The sequence below is a fragment of the Bubalus bubalis genome, chromosome 4, assembly GCF_019923935.1.
Source record: "Bubalus bubalis isolate 160015118507 breed Murrah chromosome 4, NDDB_SH_1, whole genome shotgun sequence".
In the NCBI taxonomy this organism is placed as follows: domain Eukaryota; kingdom Metazoa; phylum Chordata; class Mammalia; order Artiodactyla; family Bovidae; genus Bubalus; species Bubalus bubalis.
This window is the reverse complement of record NC_059160.1, coordinates 46,343,038-46,362,524: the sequence shown is the minus strand read 5'-3', so window position 1 is coordinate 46,362,524 and position 19,487 is coordinate 46,343,038. Positions and strand designations below refer to the sequence as shown.

The window sequence follows — 19,487 nt, the reverse complement described above, 5'->3', positions numbered from 1 at the left end:
TCCCAGGGGTGGGGGAGCCTGATGGGCTGCTGTCTATGGGGTCGCACAGAGTCGGATATGACTGAAGCGACTTAGCAGCAGCAGCAGCAATCATAAATTGTAGTAAAGATGTCCACTTCTGGAAAGATTGCAGACTAGATGGGGTGAAATACACATTCCTAACACCTCAATAATTCTGGATAAAAGAACATTTGAGAAACTGGAAAAAAAAAAAAGTATCACTGCACAAGAAGATAAGGAAAATTCTCGGGATACAAAATAGCCATGAGATGGAAACTAGGAAAGAGTCATGGAGGAGGGTGTGAGCCATGTGAGAAATATTTCACGGAGATTCCAGAAGGCGATGATAGAGTATATGCAGGAAAGGTGACACTGAAGAGGTATTTTATATATAAATATACATAACATATGTATGATTGGCCAACAAATAATCTGCCATCTCTATGACTCGTCCCCAGGACTGGACCCCCCAATCTCCCCAGAATCCTCAAGGCTCAGCCTTCCCATATCCATACAGTAAGAGCCCTAAGCCCATAAGTTCCCGGAGACGGGGCCAGACCTGGGGGCTTCACCAGGGCACTCTGGAATGAGCCCAGGACCTGGCATGATGTAGCCCTCAATAGATACATGTCTGATGAATGCATTTTTCTGCTGCCCTCAAAGCCTAGCACAGATCCTTTCCTTTTCACTCCCACTGCACAGAAGGTGGAGACCGTTTGCCTTATTTGAAGCTGAGACCCTTAGTCCCAAACCTGGGGCCTGGTCCATAATATTTGCTCAAGAAATATGTGTTAGGTTAATGCAGAATATGTTCCATTGCAGGATCACATTTAAAAAGTATTATCCTGCATTTTCCCCCTGAAACTTCCTTTTCTCCTTTGCTCTTTCCTTTTGAGACAGCCAGGTATTTCTGTGCTCAGGCCTCGGGAAAAGACTTGACAGCTGAAAGCAAGAAAAACATGTCCCTTGCTTGGATTTGCAGATTCAAAAGCTCAGGCCTGAGAGGACCAGAAAGAGCACACAGAAAGGGCAAAAGATTTGGAGGAAATCATGAGGCATCTGTGCTGTCGAGGTTGGAAAATCGTTTTCTGAACCATCAGAAGGAAAGGAGTTGAAAGGAAAGAATAAGATTGCAGTTGGTGGAGGTTACCAAAGAAGGTGGTTGTGCCTGTGTTGGAGGCCACCGCGCGCTCACAGAGGATCCTTATGTGAATGAGGACGAGGCATCCTTTCCCAGTGCGCAGTTTAGCAACTGGAGCACAGACTGGGTCCAGCTTTCTTAGTCCCCTGGCCAGGCACTCATGTGCAGTGTACACCCTCTACCACTGTACAGGACAGCCAGGCATAAGCCCTGCTAATCCCTGCAGAAGGTGAGAAAGCTCAGACAGGCCCATGGGGTCCGAACAGAGGAAACATCTGCCTCATATCCCAGGTGGAGAGCACTTGGGGTGGGTGTGGGGGTCCCTGGAAAGAAGTGGCACCAGGCAAAGGGAGCCTTGGGCAGCCTCAGAATTTCCTTAAGTGCCTGATGGGGACAATAACTCAAGACCAGGTGGAGTGCAGCACCCCTGAGGATACTACTGGGGACAGACGACAGTAGTGACCAGATTGCCGCCTCCCTGCCCATATACACCACAGCCCGGCACATGTAAGCTTCTTGGAATTAACTGGTCAAAATCCCAGGGACATTTGGATTGCAGGGAGTGGGGATGGGGGGGTTTCTTAAAGAGACTGAGGTTAAGTATTTGCCATCCAGCCACACTGAGGATTCCAAACAAAAATTTGAGTTGTAGAAAAAAAAGAAGTTGCCTTTTTTGCACATCAAAGGTATAAACTGAGCTTTTCTTACCTGCTGAGCTCCACAAATATTTGTTATGTGAATACTGATGGTGTGTCACAAATACCTGGTACTTCTCTGCGACTGAATTTTATTCAGCCGATTTAATCATCAGAGCACCCATGTCTCCCTGACTAGATGGTCAATTGCTTGAGGGCAGGGACCAAATTATTCCTCTTTAAATCCCGTATACATATCCTACACAGAAGTATTCCTTACTTGGGCGTTCAGTGGAGTTACTATATAAATGCATGGAAATTTTCTCCAGGCTCCAAGATCCCCCTCCTGCTGTTTTCCCCTCCATTCGTCTCTCAATTTATCAGATTGCGGAAGAATTCCCAAAGCCTGAAGCAGAGCAGAAGGACTTTAACTCTGCCCTCTGCTGCTGCAGCAGGGCTGGATGAATGAGCCCGTTAGGATTTGAGACACGTCTGTTTCTGAAGATGGGCTCTGGTCGGTTCAGTGCCTGTGAAACCTGGCATAGTCTGAGATTTGGGGCAGGGAGGTCGGGCTCATCACAGGGGTCTGACCGTTCAAGGACAGGGGGCACCAGGTTGCCTGTCCTGGGAGCTCCTGGAGATGTATGGGGTGGAGGACTCGGGGCTTCCCACAGATGGCGCCCTGAGTCTTGAGTGCTCTTCAAGCCCCTCTTGGCTTGGGTACCTGCATTGATCCAGACTACCAGATCCCTTTCTACAGCCTGTTCCAGCCTGCTACCTGGCTGCTGCAGCCACAGGCCAAGGTTTTATTCTAGTTCCCTGCAGCAAAACTTACACATTCTAGCTATGCGCTCCGCTAAGCCTTTGTAGATACGGACTGTGTCTCTTGGCCTGCGTTGGTAAGTTATTCTCCATGCTTCTGCCCTTTCTCTGTGGCCAGAGGTCAGCCCTGCCACTGGCTGGCCGCCTAGCCGTCTCCTCAGCTGGAGTCCCTGCCAGCTTCCAGGCCGCCCTTTAAACCGAGTTCTGCCACTTACTAGCGTCCTTAAGCATCTTTCCTAAGTTGTGGTAACCATGATGCCCATCTTCCCCTGAGTCTGCATCTTCTCTGGGCCCCCACACTTGGTCTAGGGCAGCGGTCCCCAGGGATCCGGCTCATGGGAGTCGACTTTTCCATGGACGGGTGTGAGGGGTGGAGGTGGGGGATGGGGGATGGTTTCGGGATGACTCAAGTGCATTACTTTTATTGTGCATTTTATTTCTATTATTATTACATCAGCTCCACCTCAGATCATCAGTTATGAGATCCCAGAGGTTAGGGACCCCTGCTCTAAGGGATGAAAAACACCAGACAGAGACTGTGACGTGAGAAATCCTTTATTAAACCAGGTGTCACTCCCCTACCTGAGAAGGGACATTTATGTTGCAGACACCATGCCTCCATGCCTCCCTAGGGCTGGGTGTGTCCCACCCGGCCCACACTTCCTTCTCAGGGCAAGCTGACACTCTGCTGTCTTCAAGGGGCTAGGTGATGGGGTCAGAGAATTAGGCTGGAGTTTATGTTGACAGCTCAGATTGGGGATTTAAGGTGAGGGTAAAGGTGCGGGTCAGTTTAGAGGTTGGTAGGAATTGGGTTGGCATTGAGGTGAAAGGAAAGTTGAGTTTGACCCAAACTCAGCCAGCCACAGTCAAGCTTCTCATGGTTCCCAAGTTGATGACCCTCCACTGAAAGCCTGGTCCCCAGGCCTCTCCCAAGGCTCCCTTCACCCCCAACCCATCCACCTCTTCCACCCACCTCTCCTAAACAAAGCACACACTCAGAAGCAAACCCTATAACTACTTGGGATTCAGTCCCTGCCCGCCCTGCCCAGGTGGGTGGGGTGAGGGGCACAGGGGTGGGGCTTAGCCATGGAAGCCCAGCACCTTGTACTGGGCAGCCATCTCATTCCGGAACAGTTCCAGGGCCTTGCTCATGGCAGCCTGGGCATCAGCACCGAAGTCTGAAGGATGCTTGTCATGTAGAACATGGATGATGGCGTCCGAGATGAACTGCAGGGACAGGAGCAGAGGGGTGCTGGTCACCGACAGGACAAGCCAGGGGCCAGATGGGAATCAACCCCAGCCCCAGCTTTGCTTTATTGCAGGGCCATTTACTGAGTACTTATTATATATCAGGCACACTTCTGAGCGGCCTCCATGGATTAACTCCTCTAATCCCCACAACTCATGAGACAAGTACAGATGGGATAATAGAGGCCCATCTTAATACAGAGGAGGAAAGGTCAGGCCTTGGGCTTGTGGTCACAGTCACATGGCTTGGTGTGTTGGCTATCCCCACCCCCAACCAGGGCCTTCCCAGGTGGCTTAGAGTAAAGAATCCACCTGCAGTGCTGGAGATGCAGAAGACATGGGTTCAGTCGCTGGGTTGGGAAAATCTCCTGGAGGAGAGCATGGCAACCCACTCCAGGATTCTTGCTTGGAGAATCCCATGGACAGAGATGGGCTACAGTCCCTAGGGTCACAGAATTGGAGATGACTGAAGCGACTTAGCATGCATACATGCTACCCCCCTCTACTATGTTCAGGATGTTTTATTGTTCAGTCGCTCAGTCCTGTCAGACTCTTTGCAACCCCATGGACAGCAGCACGCAAGGCTTCCCTGTCCTTCACTATCTCCCTGTATGTGCTCAAACTCATGTCCATTGAGTCAATGATTCCATCTAACCATCTCATCCTCTGTTGCCCCTTCTCCTGCCCTCAATCTTTCCCAGCATCAGGATCTTTTCCCATGAGTTGGCTCTCCACATCAGATAGCCAAGGTATTGGAGGTTCAGCTCAGGATGAGGACCCAACCTATTACATGGTTCTAATCCAGGATTTTGCAATCAGAAAGTCTAGAAAATACTTCCACGTGTATGGATTTAATTTTTGCATTTAATGGCTTAGGATGGTGATCTCTTTAAGTAGCCTTTTGGAGGGATAGTGGCGGGAGGGTGGTCAGAACATCTTATTTTCTGTGCCAAGCACAGAGCTGGTCCTTAGAAGCATTGGTGGAAGGGAAGGAGAGAGAGGAAGAGGAAAGGGACCAGGCCTGTGCTCGGGCCCAAGACTGATCATATGTTACAGCAGCCTCACCGTCACTGTTGGCTCTACCATCCACATTGTCATGCCCAGAAAGATGGACACAAACATCTCCACAGCACAGGGCTGCTTTAAGGGACTGAGCAACCTTATATAGTAAGAAGCTACTTGCTTTTTCAACAGTTCAGAAAGATTTGATGCCAATTTCAGCCGTGGCCTGTGGACAAGGGGTGTCATTTTACAGAGGCCAGACTGAGGTCATGTTGCAAGTGGATGGGAGAGCTGGAATCTGCACCCAGGGGACTGTGGACAAACAACAGCCAGAGCCAGGGAGACAGAGGCCACCACTGGTGGGTTTGTTCATATTCTCTGGCATCTGGGGTACAAGTGGCCAAAAGCTGACGGGTGGGGGTGAGGGGAGCACGTGCGGGGCAGCCTCAGGAGCACAAATGTCATCACCTAGTAAGCCCTGCTTGGCCAGAAGCCGGGACAGCGCCACAAACACCCACTGCTGGGCATCGGAGGGGACATGTGTTTAATTCCCTTTTAATGTCATAAACGTAACAAAGCCAAGTGAGGGGATGGGCTGACCTAGCGAGAACTTGGAGACCCAGGTTCCAGGCCCAGTTCCACCCTGACCTCACATGTACGACAGAGATCCTGACCTCTCTGGGTCCCTCAATTCAGCCTTTCCTGAGTCAACTTCTGAGTCACTAATACTAGGAAAATTGTGGGCTGGGGCAGCTAGAAGACTGAGAAAAGACTTCAGCACCCAGCACCCTCTGGGGCCCCCTTGCTAATGAGTGAGAAGGAGCAATTTCTCATGAAGAACATAGACAAAGGTTCCATGGTGAGGGGAACAGCAGACACAGGGCGCTGTCTTAATTTTTTGCAGTAGCTCAGACGGTAAAGTGTCTGCCTGCAATGCGGGAGACCTGGGTTCGATCCCTGGGTCAGGAAGATCCCCTGGAGAAGGAAATGGCACCCCACTCCAGTACTCTTGCCTGGAAAATTCCATGGATGGAGAAGCCTGATGGGCTACAGTCCATGGGGTCGCAAAGAATTGGACACGACTGAGCGACTTCACTTCCACTTTCTTTTCAAACTTGTTTTAAGCAGTCCTGGTTCTAGTCTGCTAGCTGGCAGTCCTATTTCTAGACCGCACTGGTTTCTCTCTAAGCCTGTCTGCTCCTCCCTGGAGATGGGATCCATCATTCAAGCTGGGTTGTGAGCCCCCTGCCTGTCACTGGGGTTCAAATATGGAAGAAGCCAGGGTCTGACCTTGAGGAGCTCCTGTCCCAGCCAGGAGACAGCTGGGTAAAGAGATAAATTACAATACAGCCGGCAGGCGCCACGACAGGGCTGGAATAAATGCCTTTGCTGGGGAGGGCTGGCAGGTGGAGCAGCTGACTGCCTCGTGGGCCAGAACTGAAGAGGTGGCTTCTGCGATGGGCCTTGGAGAATGAACAGGGATTTGCCGAGAGAAGATGGGGAGGCAAAAGCACCACTTGTGCAGAATCCCAGGGGCAGGAACTGTTCCTCATGTCTGTGATGCTGAGATGGGCAGGCAGAATTGTTTGTGTGTGATGCGGGAGAGCAGGCGGGGCTTCTCCGGTAGTTCAGAGGGTAAAGAATCTGCTTACAATGCAGGAGACCTGGGTTCGAGATCCCCTGGAGGAGGGCATGGCAACCCACTCCAGTATTCTTGCCTGGAGAATTCCATAGACAGAGGAGGCTGGACTGACAGGCTACAGTCCAGAGGGTCACAAAGAGTCAGACACAACTGAGAAGCTAACAGTTTCACAGTAGCCTTTGGGAGGGCAGGCAGGGGAGTTGGATGGTGGGGCTGAAGACAGTGGTGATGGTGGTTGTTCACAGGAGACGTTGCGCCATCAGGAATTAAGAGCGCAGGTTCCAGAGTAACATAGACCAGACTGTCCCTCCTGGCTTATATGCTGTGTGACTGGGAGCAAGCTACTCAACCTCTCTGAGCCTTCAGTTTCTAAATCAGTAAAGTGGGGATGAGAAGAGTCCCTGCCTGGGGAAGGGAATGCTATTTACCTGCCCAATGGCCATTTTCACCTTCTTCCTTGTAAGAGAACGCTAGTTTGTATTTGGAGTGGCAATAGACTACATTTCCCGGCTTTCCACACAGACAGACGTGATCTCATGACTAACTTTTGGACAGTGAGATGTAAATAACACTCACTCAGGGTGAGATGCCTGGGGTTTCTCAAAAGACAGCCTTTGTCTCTTCCTCCTGCTCTCTGTTTGGAATATGGACCAGAAGCTGGAGCTCCAGCAGCTATCTTGGACCATGAGTCAACTTTGAGGGTAGACACCATATTTATGCCAAGGATGCCAACACAGAAAGAGCCTGCATCCCCGGTACCTATGGGGCTCCCACACCAGCTCTGGGCTCCTGACCTCTGAACTTCTTTTGTGAGAGAAAAAGACAACACTGAATGCAGTTCCTAAGCTCAGGGGGGTAATCGTGAAAGTTCCATGCAGTGACCCATGCAAACTGCTTCTCATAGCCCATCCTAACCAGAAGTTTTCATGACTAACCTTACCTTCACTGCTGCATCAAACTGCCTGTGGCCCCATCCTCAGGGGTGATAGCCACAGGGCCCTTTATCCCCCAGTTCCCTAGTTCTCCTTCTTGCCACATCCCTCCTCCCACTGGGTCTAGACACAGGACTGGAAACTCAGACTCTCCCCAGCCCACCCAACTTCTCAGTCCATCACAGAGATTCAAGCCAATTGCTTATGCCTTGGACACCTGAGGCACCCTCTCTTCATCTGTAAAGATGCTGGAACTAATAATTCCCACCCAGAATTAAGCCCCAGCTACTGAACTCCTGCCACATGAGTCCTGTATATGTCCGACTTGCAGTGGCACAGAGACTAGGAGCTGGGTTTCTGGAGGAATAGAGACCTAGTCTGAATCCTGGTTCTGCTACTTGGTGCCTCTGTGACCAGGGGCAAGCTGCTTAACCTCTCTGTGCCTCAGTTTCCTCATCTGTCGAAAGGGTGGGATAGTGGTGCCTACCCGTGGACAGAAGGCAAGCTGTGTACTTCACAGCCACTTCTCCCTTGGTAACAAGATACTCATTTGGGGGAAAAATATGTTTACTCTCAATGACCCAGGAGGAAGGCCAAGTGGGTATCAGCCCACTTTACAGATGAGAAAACTGGGGGATAAAAAGGAACAGCATAGGTCACCCAGCAAGTTATAACTGAGCTGAGGCTTGAACCTGAATCTCAGGTCTTCGAGGCCTCCCCTTCCATCCTCCCAGCCACCCAGGCCCCGCCACTTACCTCCAGGTACTTGACAGGGATCTTGTGCTTGTTGGCGTGTGACTCGGCCAGGTGCTTCACCTCCGCCTCATGGTGACCCTTCTTCTTCAGGATGCCCCCCAGGGCCGTGAGCACGGTGTTGCCATGCTTCTTCAGGTCCTCGGAGGCCTTCATCTCAGCCTCTGTCTTCAGGTGCTTGAACTTGTCGAATTTCTCCAGGGTCTCGGGATGACCTGTGAAGAGCCTGGGGGGTACAAGGAGGGCTTGAGTTAGACACAGGGGTCAGGAGGTGGCCAGACTCAAGTTCAAATCCACACCCTCCCAGTTGCTAGCTGTGTGACTGGGGGCAATTCACTTCACCTCTCTGTGCTTCAGTCTCCCCATCCAAGGAATAGGGATAACGAGTCCCTCCCTATAGAAGTGTGAGGATTAAATTGAATGAGATGGTATAGGCTGAGGGTCACACAGGAAGTATCCTATAAATGCTTGCTGTTACTATTTTTAGCATCATCATCTGCTTCATTGTTACTGTGAAAGGCTGGAAGGAAAAACATCTGCATGGTACCTGGCCTCGCCCCCATTTGCTCTAAGCTGTTGGGAGCAAAGATGACTAGACGGTGTCACCGTGGAGCAGGGAGGAGCACGGGGGCTAAAGGATTTGTGGAGTATGTGCTGTGCGCCAGGCCCGCGCTAGGCTCTACACTCGCACTTCCCTTTGGTGATGTATTATCCCCATTTTACAGATGAGGGAACAGAGGCTGAGGAGTATGAGGTCCTAGCTCAATATCACATAGCTGGGCTGCAGATGAGCCAGACTGAAATCAGGTCTGAGTGACTCAAAATGTAGTCCATGCAGGGGACCTGCCCGAGGATCATCCTTTGGCCACTTAAATACTTCCAGCTCCAGGAGGCTCACTACTCCATGTGACAGCTTTTCTAGTCTGAACAGCTCTCAGGCTCAGAAAGCTCTTGCTTATTTTGCTCTGCCTCACTGTTCTTCCCAGGCCCCTCACAGTACTGATGGTGAGAATCTCTGATGGGAGCCATCTGCCAAAGACCAGGTCCCAGGGACCCAGTGAGCTGGCCGCAGTGATCCAAGGAGTCACCTGTTGCCTCGGACTTCAGTCTTTCATTCTGCAGAAAAGTGGGGATCATTAAAGGGAGTCGTACCTGCCACGGGGAGGAGGGAGAGATTTTCCCCATTTCACTCATGGGCAAAGGGAAGACCGCAGAGGTAGGTGACTTGTCCAGGGTCACATGTCTTGTCAGTAGCAGAGCCCAGACACGAACCCACACAGATGGTTCCATAACTCATGCTCTCTCTTTTGTGTTGCACCCGGAAACCTCTGCCGGAGTGACCCTGTCTGCTGGACTTTCCCTCCTCTTGTCTGATGGCTTCAGTTCCTTGAAAGCTTTCTCTTTTGTGGTTTCCTGGCTCTAGAACACCCTTAAACCTAACTGCAGACACACTCCAGTGTGCACAATTGTCTCATGGCACATACCCATAATCATACGCGTGCTCATGCACACACACACGCACATACACATGGGTATAGCACAGACAGGGAGCTCCCCCTTCCCCCAGGGGCATGTCTCTCCTGCCTTCCCAAAACACCCAGTGCTGCCCACAGCCATGCTCAATGTCACTACCTCATCTGGGGCCGCAGCCAACCCTTCTACATCACTGACAGCTCATCTCCAGCACTTTTCACCTCAGGGTCCCTGAGATCCTGACTATTATTATCTGGCGACAATGATCCTTGAACTCATGCCTGACAGATGCAAGACCCAGAACCCACAGGTGAAGGTCGGGACACTGGAGGGAGACTCTCTGGGGAAGAAGAGGACCGAGGACCTGGGACCCAAGGCCACCAGGGGTCTGAGACATCTTGGGAGACCCCCGGATGTCTGGGGAAGAGACTAAGCACTGAGAATCATGAAAGCTGAGTTCTGGCCCCAGTTCTGCCTCTGCTGTGATGTTGAAAAAGTCACTCAGCTCCTCTGGGTCTTGGATCAACTATCTATAAACCAAAAAGTTGATTTCTCAGCTTCTAAGTTCTAAGGCTTGACCCTTCCAACCCGGACCTCACCCTACACTCTTAGCACTTGTCAGCCAGAGAGGGAGCCCCGGATTTACTTTAACACTGCAGAAAAACCTGGCTCCTGAATGCCCACTAGATCTTCCTTCCTACAGCTGCCTCCCTCCACTGCCTCCAAGGCCAGCAGCTGGGAGTCCCTGGGAAGCCACAGAAGGCCCTACCTGGGAACTTGTGACAGTGGCAACTCAGAAAATGAGCAGCTGGAAGGCCCTCACCCTGTAGACATGGGTGGGTGGGGCTTTTCTTCCAGGGTTTCAGAAGCACGCGCTTGCCTTGTGCTTTCATCTTCAATCCTATCGTCAACCTGCCTAGTTTATTACAGGTCAGCGGGAAAGGAGGCCAGTTCCCAGCTGTGCTCTGAGCTGAGACCCAACCAGACACCCACGTGAAAGATGGAAGGCGCTCCCAGGCCTGCATAAATTCTTCTCTGCTCTAGAACCGAAGAACCAGACGAGGGTGGGAACGCACCTCTAGTGTGCTAAGACTGCTGGACGACGTGGCATAGGGTTCAGGAGTGGGCACGCTGATCCAGGCTGCTGGACTTGAACTCCAGCTTTGGGACTTCAGGCAAGTCACTTAACCTCTCTGTTAAACGTGGGGATTATAATAACGTCCACCTCATGAGGTTACTGTGAGGCTGAAATGAGTTAATATACATGCACACTTAACACAGGGCCTAGCAATCAGTGTGTAATATATATACGTGTTTGCTGTCCTCATCAAAATCTCTAGGCCACTATCACCATCACCACCATCACCCCCATCATCCTCACCAGCTCCATCATCACCATCCTCACCACCACCATCGTCATCACTAGGATTGGGAATCCTGGGTTCTGTCTGTAGCTGCCATTGGTTGACTGGGACTCTTGAGCCATGTTTCCTCCCGGTGACATGAGACATACTGGCCACCAGCAGTGACTTCCCAATTTTCCATGGCCTCGAAATCCTTTGTTCAAATGCAAAAATAAATAAAGCAGAAAAGATCTGGGGGAAAAGAAGGAAAGGCAGGGGCCCAAAGCCCTCTTCAGCTGCCTCCGCCCTCCTAAAAACCCCTGTTTCCTGGAGCCAGACTCTGCAACTGACCTTCCAGCTATTATGTTCTGGGACATAATGATCACATACTTGCAGTGAAGCCCTCAGAATTTTATTAACAGACCAAACAGAATTTTCTATCTGTCATAACAAGAGGAATGGGAGAAATGACCTTTTCAAGAAGAGTAAGAAAACCCAGGTTCGGCATCTGGAACAGAATCACAAGGTCATTTCTCACAGGGCACCCTGGAAGTCAGCATCCCCTTCTCCCTGTCCCTGGCCCCCGAACACCAAGAGGGCAGAAGCCTTCGGTGTGGTTTCTGCATGTCTTCAGCTTAAGATGTGATGGGGCATCAGGCTCTCTGGGGCCTGCCAGGGGTCGGCAGTCTCCAGCATCACGTCTCGCCCCTGGCTCCTGCCCCTGGCAGTTTTCTCTGATCCACTGGGAAGGGAGGGGCTGTTTCTCCCATGATACGATACCCCAAGTCTCCTTCCAGACCTCCAAGTCACTGACTTAGGGCTGACAGCCCCCAGGTCACCTGGGAAAGACTCCTTTTTGGCAAACTGGTCTCCCACTCAGCTACCCTGCCTCCTCTCCAAAAGCAAGGCAGGATCCAGGACTCAAAGAATGCCAAGGCATGGGGGTGGGCAGGGATCTCAGAGACCATGAAGGTAATCCCTCCATTCAACAAATAGGGAAATGGGACCCAGAGAGGATTAGTGACTTGTCCAAGGTCACACAGCAAAGGGAGAGCTGAGGAGTTGATGTCTACTTTGGAGAGTCTTCTGTCCACCCAAATGGGACCTCTTGCAGTGCCAGTAGCCAACTGACAGAGGCGTAAGAGGAGAAAGACACAAAGGAAAACCCCAAGATGCCAGTTGGATTCAACAGGGAACTTGACCATCCTTTCTCATGTGTTTTTGGCATGGGCCACTAAGGGCTGAAACTCCAGATAATAGAGCTTATAGCTTATGTCTGGGTCATTCTCCCAGACATGGGAGCTGGAAATGGGTGAAGCCCGAGGGAGGCTGAAAGGGTGTCTAAATGGGAGAGGAAAACCTGCTCTGACTCATAAAGAAGGAGAAATTCATCTATAAAGTGTAAAGGACAATCCATTCACTCATGGCAACCAGGGCCCACCTCCTCCCAGGTGCAGAAATGTCGATGTACGCTTTTGACTCACGCTGCCCAGAGCATGAGAAAGGACCAGGAGGAGAGGGGAGTCTATCACCACTTGGCGAAGAAGGCAATGAGAACATGAGGTTCCATTTCTGAACCACAGCCATCCTCTGCTTACAAAACTCAGAATTTTGGGGGGTGGGGGGCGGGGAGGGTGTTTCTTTATTCAGGAATCCCTTGCTAAAGAAGGCAAGATGTGCTTGGAGATTGTTCTGAGCCTTCAAAAGACATACCCAACATCAAAAGTCAAGATTAGGGACTTCTGTGGTGGCACAATGGATAAGAATCTGCCAGCCAATGCAGGAGACATGGGTTGGATCCCTGGTCTGGAAAGATTCCATATACCACCAGGCAACTAAGCCCATGCACCGCAACTACTGAGCCCACGCTCTAGAGCCCTAGAGCCGCAACTACGGAGCCTGCGTTCCTGCACCTGGAGCCTGTGTTCCCCAACAAGAGAAACCACGGCAATGAGAAGCCCATGCATGGCAATGAAGAGCAGCCCCTGCTCACCACAACTAGAGAAGGCAACAAAGACCCAACACAGCTAAAATAATAATAATTACTATTATTATTATTATACTTTGAAGGGCCCAATTCTAAGCTTCATCTCCAAGAGTTACAAGTGACATCTTTTGGAACTCACTCTATGCCAGGAATTATGCTGGGCCCCTTAGCTGCAGCATCTTATTTAATCCTTACTTCTACTGTATAATGTAGATACTAGGATTCCCCCCCTCTCCCATTTTATAGGAGAAGAAACTGAGGCTCAGAGAAGTTGTGTGCTTTCCCAAAGGTCACACAACACCTCAGCGGCAGAGCCAGGTGTAGAACCACGTATCTCATCTTGAAGGCCATGTCTTAATCCTTAACATTTTACAGACTTTAATGAACTTGTGACTCTGGGGTCATCCTTCCCTTCTTAGGTCCTTTGTGTCCTCATCCATTAGGTGAGGTGAGAAAGACCTCTCAGACCTTTCTTGTTAATTCTAGCTATAATTTTAGGATTCCTCCTGGTGGGCTCTAAGCATCAAGGATTTGATCATCAAAGCTCCTCCCAGCTGCTAGGTGTGAAATGGATCTGCTTTCCTGATTCCAACCTCTGACACATAAAAACAGAAGAGAACCAAGTAGGGGGTTTAACAAAGTTAATTAACACAGCAGCCAACTGGTCAACCCTGGGGCAAACGTTCCACCTTGCAGGCAAGCATTCTTGACCTTGAGGAAGGAGGTGACAGGGGCAGTGGGATCTCTTCCTTTTACCTGATGAGGACCTCCTGCCCATGGCCTGCGACATCAGTCTCCACCTTCCCCCAGGCATTCAGCACCAACTGCCATTCCCCGTCGCTGAGCCCCATGATGCAGTCTGAAGAAGAGAAAAAGAACAAGGGCGGACTGACTAGGTGTCCTGTCTCCGACAGCTGGGGTTTGAGGCTGCCTGGCCCCAGAGGGATTTTATACCTTCCCAGATGCTTAACAGGGATCACTTGACAGCTCGTTCACTCTCTCTCTCCCTCTTCCCCACCCCCCTCTCTCATGTAGGGGTCTAATCTTTTCCTTTCTCTAGCCCTCACATGGAAGCTATTTTGAGGTAGGTGCCATTGTGGGGAGGTAGGCCAACTCAGGTCACGGGTGTGGTGGTGGTGGGGTTGTGTGTGCGGAGAGTGGGGAGGAGGCTGGGCCACTGTTTGGACTCTCAGAGGCCAACAGAAAGGGCACGGCTAGGGCCGACGCCAGTGGCCTGAAACCCAACTCCCCCTGCTGTCAGCCACCCCAAGAGGACCTGTCATGTCTCTAAGCCCAGGGCAGCAGGCACCCTGGCTCGGCCCTGGGACTGTCCTGGCCTTAGCAGTCTCTTTGCCCACCGTCTAGAAGCCCACTTTGCCAGAATGCCTCTCACTCTTCAGAGTGGTGGGAAGGAACCTCGATGGTTTCCTGCTTATAACTGGGTGAACCCAGGCAGATCCATGCCTCTTGGAGCCTGCATTTTCCCGCTCCACCCAGAAAGCTCAAATATTGCTCAGATATTTTCCTCTGAAAAATTGTGCTTCATGTGCCCCCTCAAGGCACAATTAACTGCCTGCCCTTTCCACCTATTCACATGTGTTCCTGTCACACTGCTTATCTCATTGCATCACATTTCTTTGTATCCATGCTGGCTCCTCCGTTAGTACCCTAGCACCCAATACTCAGAGACTTTCCCGGGTGCCAGGCTCTATTCTAATCACTTTACATCTGGTAACTCGTTTAGTCTCCCGACAGCCCTATATGATAAACATAGACACTACCCCCACCTCGTGCAGGGGGAGTTGAGGAGATGTGCCAGTCACACAGATAGCTGATGGAAGAGCTGGGTTTTGAACCAGGAAGTCAGGCCCCTGAATCCATGCTCCCAAGCACTTTACTTTGGTTATCATGTGCAGGAGCTTTGTTTCCTTCATCTGTGTGTTTTGTGGGCCTTGCACAGTGCTGTATACCAAGCTGAACTGAATAAAGGTTCACTGAATTAAAAAGGTGGATGGCCTTCCCAGGAAGGCAAGAGAATGATCATCCTTTATTTTTCATTCATCCATCTTCCCATCCATCCATCCATCCATCATCCATTCATCCACCCATCAACCCCTCTATCCACTCACCCACCATCCGTCCATCTGTCCATCATCCATCCATCCATCTATCCACCATTCTGCCATCCATCCAACAAACTGTTATAAGGTACCTACTGTGTGTCAGAAACTGCTACATGCTGAGGACACAAACCAGATAAAACACATCCTGGTGTTCAATCTCCTAGGGAGAGAGATAAGTAAGAGGAATAACATTACAGTTCAGTTTACATGGCGCTATGATCAGGGTCTACACAGAACTTTACAGTTTACAAAGTACCTCCTTGGGCAGGATTAATCTAGTCTTCCCAATGCCCCAGCAAGGTAGAAAGCATCATCCCATTTTATAGCTGTGGACCACGAGACTCAGCAAGGATAAACATCAGGTGTCCTGGCCACCCTGGGACTGTATTGGACCTGTCAGTTATGACTGCCCTACATACACAGCTCTTTCTAAAGATAACTGCCCTGCCCCAGCCCCCAAGGTCATGTCCTCTCCCAAATCCCGCGGCTAGTCACAGCTAATTGAACCAAGGCTGGGACCTAATTAGAGGCAGCCAATGGCATGGCTCTGTCAAACAGCCAGTGTCTATTAACTACACCAATCAGATCCCCTCTTTAAAATATGAACAGAGATGATTGATAAGAATTGGCTAGGTGGTAGGAAATGTTGGTGAAAGGGTTCCATGGCTAGCACCAAGTAAGACCCCCAAACTCAGAGCTTCCCCAGAACAACCTTGGGTCTCCATTCTGATTCTGGTAAAGCCTGCTCCCATTTCAATTCAAGGGTGACCATCACACATCCTGTGTGACCTCTTGTGTATCATTGAGTGATCCCTATTTAGATATTGAGTCAGCGGACTCCTAACAACCAAAGAGACCAGAAGCACACAGGCCCCTTCTTGACAATGTGCTCCTGAAACCACACGTGAGGTTCCATGTTAACCCAGGACACTGAGTTGGTATATCTCCAGAAGTCATTCAGCTCTCACAGTGAAAGTTTCAGTTGTAAAATGAGTAACTAAGAGACTACCCTGGTGGTCAGATGGTAAAGAATCTGCCTTCCAATGCTGGGGATGTGGGTTTGATCCCTGGTCAAGGAAGTAAGATCCCACGTGCCCACTAAGCCCAAGAGCTGTTACTAGAGAGCCTGCACACTGCGACTACTGAGCCCATGCAGGCTGCAACCAGAGCTGGGGGCCACACAAGAGAAGCCCACGCACCGCAACACAGACCCAGCTGAACATTTGTTCATTTGTCCATTCCCCATCCTGCTACCAAGGGCTGACTCTGTGCCAGGCTCAGGATCAAAGAGAAAGGCCACTCTGAGAGAGTTTGCTGAGGTCTCAGCTCCTAGTCCTGGATCCTTGCTGGAGGGTGAGCCCATCAGTATGGGAGGGAAGTGCAGAAGGAAGAGCAGAGAGAAGAGCAGAAGCAGCAGCTCGCTGCCCCCAGTCTGGACCAACCCCTGAGGCCCATTGGGGACACCCCTGAAAGAATCAGCATCACTGGTTCCCATTTAAATCCCAAGCCCTGGCTATGCCACTTGCAAAACCCTTCTGCCCTGTGCCCTGAGAACCTCAGCACATCCCTGAGGGGCTGGCAGAGCGGGACTCATTGTCATCCCACATGGCTGTTCAGAAACAAAGGCTTGGAGACCTTGTGCACCCGCCCGAAGCTGGTAAGCAGCAGAGCTGGAACCAACAGCCCAATCCACAGCCCTTGTCCCATCTCCAGCCTCCTGAGTTTTCCAAGGATGGCCTGAGTACTTAAAATCTCATCAACTTGTTACCAGCACTAAAGTGTTTAATATGAAGCTGTCACCCCCTTGGCAGGCACCCTCATTAACTGGGAAGTTCATGGAAACCCATGGCTTTGAAGCTGATGAACCTTTTAAGTTTTACCTTTTAAGTTAATAGGAGGGACCAACATCTGTTTGTACTTACACATCTCTACAACAGAACTGGCGGTACCTAGCAGTTGCTATGGCTACCTGCAGCCACCAGCTTTGTTTGGGGGCTATAATTATCCCTGTGACAGCCTTCTAATAGCCGGGGCAGGGAAACTGGAAAGGCACAGAATAGGAAAGCCAGGCTACCTCTGCATGCAAAGTTTTCTGCAGCCTTCCAAGCTTATGTATACACACACACAGGTGAGTTAGTCTGACACCCAGTGGGGCAGAACTAGATCCCACCGAGGGAGACCTGTCTCTTCCTCTTCTTCCCTTTCATATCATAGAATCCTTTGAATGGGAAAATCTGAAACATATAGAATCATCCTCAAGTCTTCAAATTCTGGGCACTTGAGATCCTAGAGTTACAGTTCTAGAGGGCCAGAGTCTTCAACTTTCACCACCCTGAAAACTTGGGTTTTACATTCAGAGTCAGAAAACTAAAGAAAGAGAAATCTAGAATCGTAGGGACAGAGGATCTTGAAACTTACAGAGGCCTAGATGGTATCAAAGTTCCCACTGAATCAGCGGTCCCCAACCTTCTTGGCACCAGGGACTGGTTTCGTGGAAGACAGTTTTTCCATGGACCGGGGGTGGGGGGATGGTTTGGGGATAATTCAAGTGCAGTACATTCATTGTGCAATTTATTTCTATTGTTATTACATCAGCTCCACCTCAGACCATTGGGCATTAGATCCCAGAGGTTGGGAGACCCCTGCACTAAATGCAGGAATTTCCCCTACAGATCATAATCTGCTTGAATTCTTCTAGGAGCAGCGAACTCACTTTCTAAAAACCAAAGTATGCCTTCTTGTCAAGCTCACTCCCTTGTCCTGGCTCTCTGGTGCTCCTTGGGAATGTAGAGAACCAGCTGAAAGAAGTTTCAGGCTCACCTAAGATTTTTCTTGTCCAGACTGCACATCCCCAAGGCTTTTTAACTAAATGCCCTCCGCTGGCAAGGTAAGCCAGGAGCCTGTCTAGTCAAAAAAGGCCATTCTCCACCTTGCTCCCCGTGACTCCCACCTCTCCTCACTTACATACTCAGAACTCTCTAGCAAGGGGCTTCCAGCTCCCCCTGCACAAGTTTGAGGCCCAGGTGACTGTGCACAAACTCTCTCTTTCAAAGGTGACCTGGGAATTCATGAACCCTTGTGCAGCTAACAACTCACACCCCGCCCCCCGACCCCCGCGGCCCCGCCCCAGTGAATCTGGGGGAGGGAAGAGGTGTTACACTTCAAGACTCCACCGTGGGGAACCAAAGATGGCAAGAAAGAACATTTTGGATCTTCAAAGCTGTAGGTCCCCTCAACCTTGGCCACCCCCCTTTCTCCTCCACTTCCTCCTCCTCCCCGAAGCCGCCCCTTTGGAGGCCAGCCCAGGCAGCGCCTCCCACCCACTCCCAGCTCAGCTTGCTCCTTCCTGGCAGAGTCTGCCTCCGGGACCAGCGCCAGACGAGACTCAGAGCAGGGCTGGGGCCTGGAGCCTGCAGGATCTGCTGAGGTCACGCATGAGTTTGAGGACCCCCCGAAAGCTGGCCCCAGACCCCCTGGGGCCCGCCCTCCTCCCAGCCCCCACCAGCAGCCCCTGCACTGACCACGTTTCCCCTTCTGCCCAGCTGTCCTTCTGGAGCCTTCAGCCAAGCGGGCTGGGGGCGGGGAGAGGTGTCTTATAGCAGCTGGGGAGAGGCACAGGGAACTAAAAATATAGTTTATATGGCAAGGCTCCTCCCTCCTCTCCCTGGAGGCCCAGAGGGGCTTATTGGAGGAGGGCTGGTAGGGACCAGAGCCCAATATCCCAATCGACAGGTGTAGCCCAGGGACACCTGCCCTCCTTCCTGCCCTCACCCTACACCCCCAGCCTCTGAGGCTTAGAGTCCCACCCCAGCCCCTCCTCCTACCCGTCATCTGCAGGAGTCCAGCACCACCCCCATGCTGCCCCTCCCTCATCAGTCCGCCCTCCCTCCATCCTGGTGGATCTCACAGAAATAGCTCCCCCTCCAAGAATCCCCCCTCCCCACGCCACCCCTTTCCCAGCAAGTGTGCCTCTTCCTCCCCACCTTGGGCTCCAACATGGATGCAGCCTTCTCAGCTCTCTCGGCTTTGGGGTGCAGCACCCCATTTCTACCCTGTGAACTTCTTCACGGGTAGGGATGTAAAAGCTACAGGCACATTGGCCTTAAGACCCCTCCCAGGAGCCCTTTCCAGTAGACACTTAAGAAAAAGAAATGCAAGCAGAGTTGCTTTCCAGCGTTTCAGGATAGACACTCTGCTAAGCCCCACTCTTCACAAGGGGAGACTGAGGCACTGGGAGGTTAAGTGCCCAAGGTCACAGGGCTAGGAACTGGGCCAGGCACGAAATTCAGCACTGGGCAGTCTGGTTTCAGAATTTGTGCTTCACAGATAGGAACTGGTCTAACCTGGGATTCTGCAAACCCCTACCAAAGGGCCAGGTCGATAAAC

The 19,487-nt window shown here is 51.1% G+C and overlaps 1 protein-coding gene across 1 annotated transcript; it reads right to left on the bottom strand.

Annotated features, from left to right (window-relative positions):
• Positions 1–3,135: 3,135 nt before the first annotated feature.
• On the bottom strand, positions 3,136–18,670 carry MB (myoglobin). The gene is made up of 5 exons (XM_006074424.4): positions 18,623–18,670; positions 15,195–15,261; positions 13,735–13,837; positions 8,179–8,401; positions 3,136–3,825 (listed from the first exon to the last, which is right to left on the bottom strand). The coding sequence occupies exons 3-5, from the start codon at positions 13,827–13,829 to the stop codon at positions 3,679–3,681; spliced, it is 465 nt and encodes a 154-aa protein (XP_006074486.1). The 5' UTR covers positions 13,830–13,837; positions 15,195–15,261; positions 18,623–18,670; the 3' UTR covers positions 3,136–3,678.
• Between the last annotated feature and the right edge of the window lie 817 nt (positions 18,671–19,487).

Excerpts from the sequence above, each read along its gene's own strand:
- MB (XM_006074424.4), bottom strand. The coding sequence starts at position 13,829 with ATGGGGCTCAGCGACGGGGAATGGCAGTTGGTGCTGAATGCCTGGGGG. Across the intron at positions 8,402-13,734 it reads GGGCAGGAGGTCCTCATCAG|GCTCTTCACAGGTCATCCCG; the intron begins GTAAAAGGAAGA and ends TGTACCCCCCAG. Across the intron at positions 3,826-8,178 it reads TCCCTGTCAAGTACCTGGAG|TTCATCTCGGACGCCATCAT; the intron begins GTAAGTGGCGGG and ends CTGTCCCTGCAG.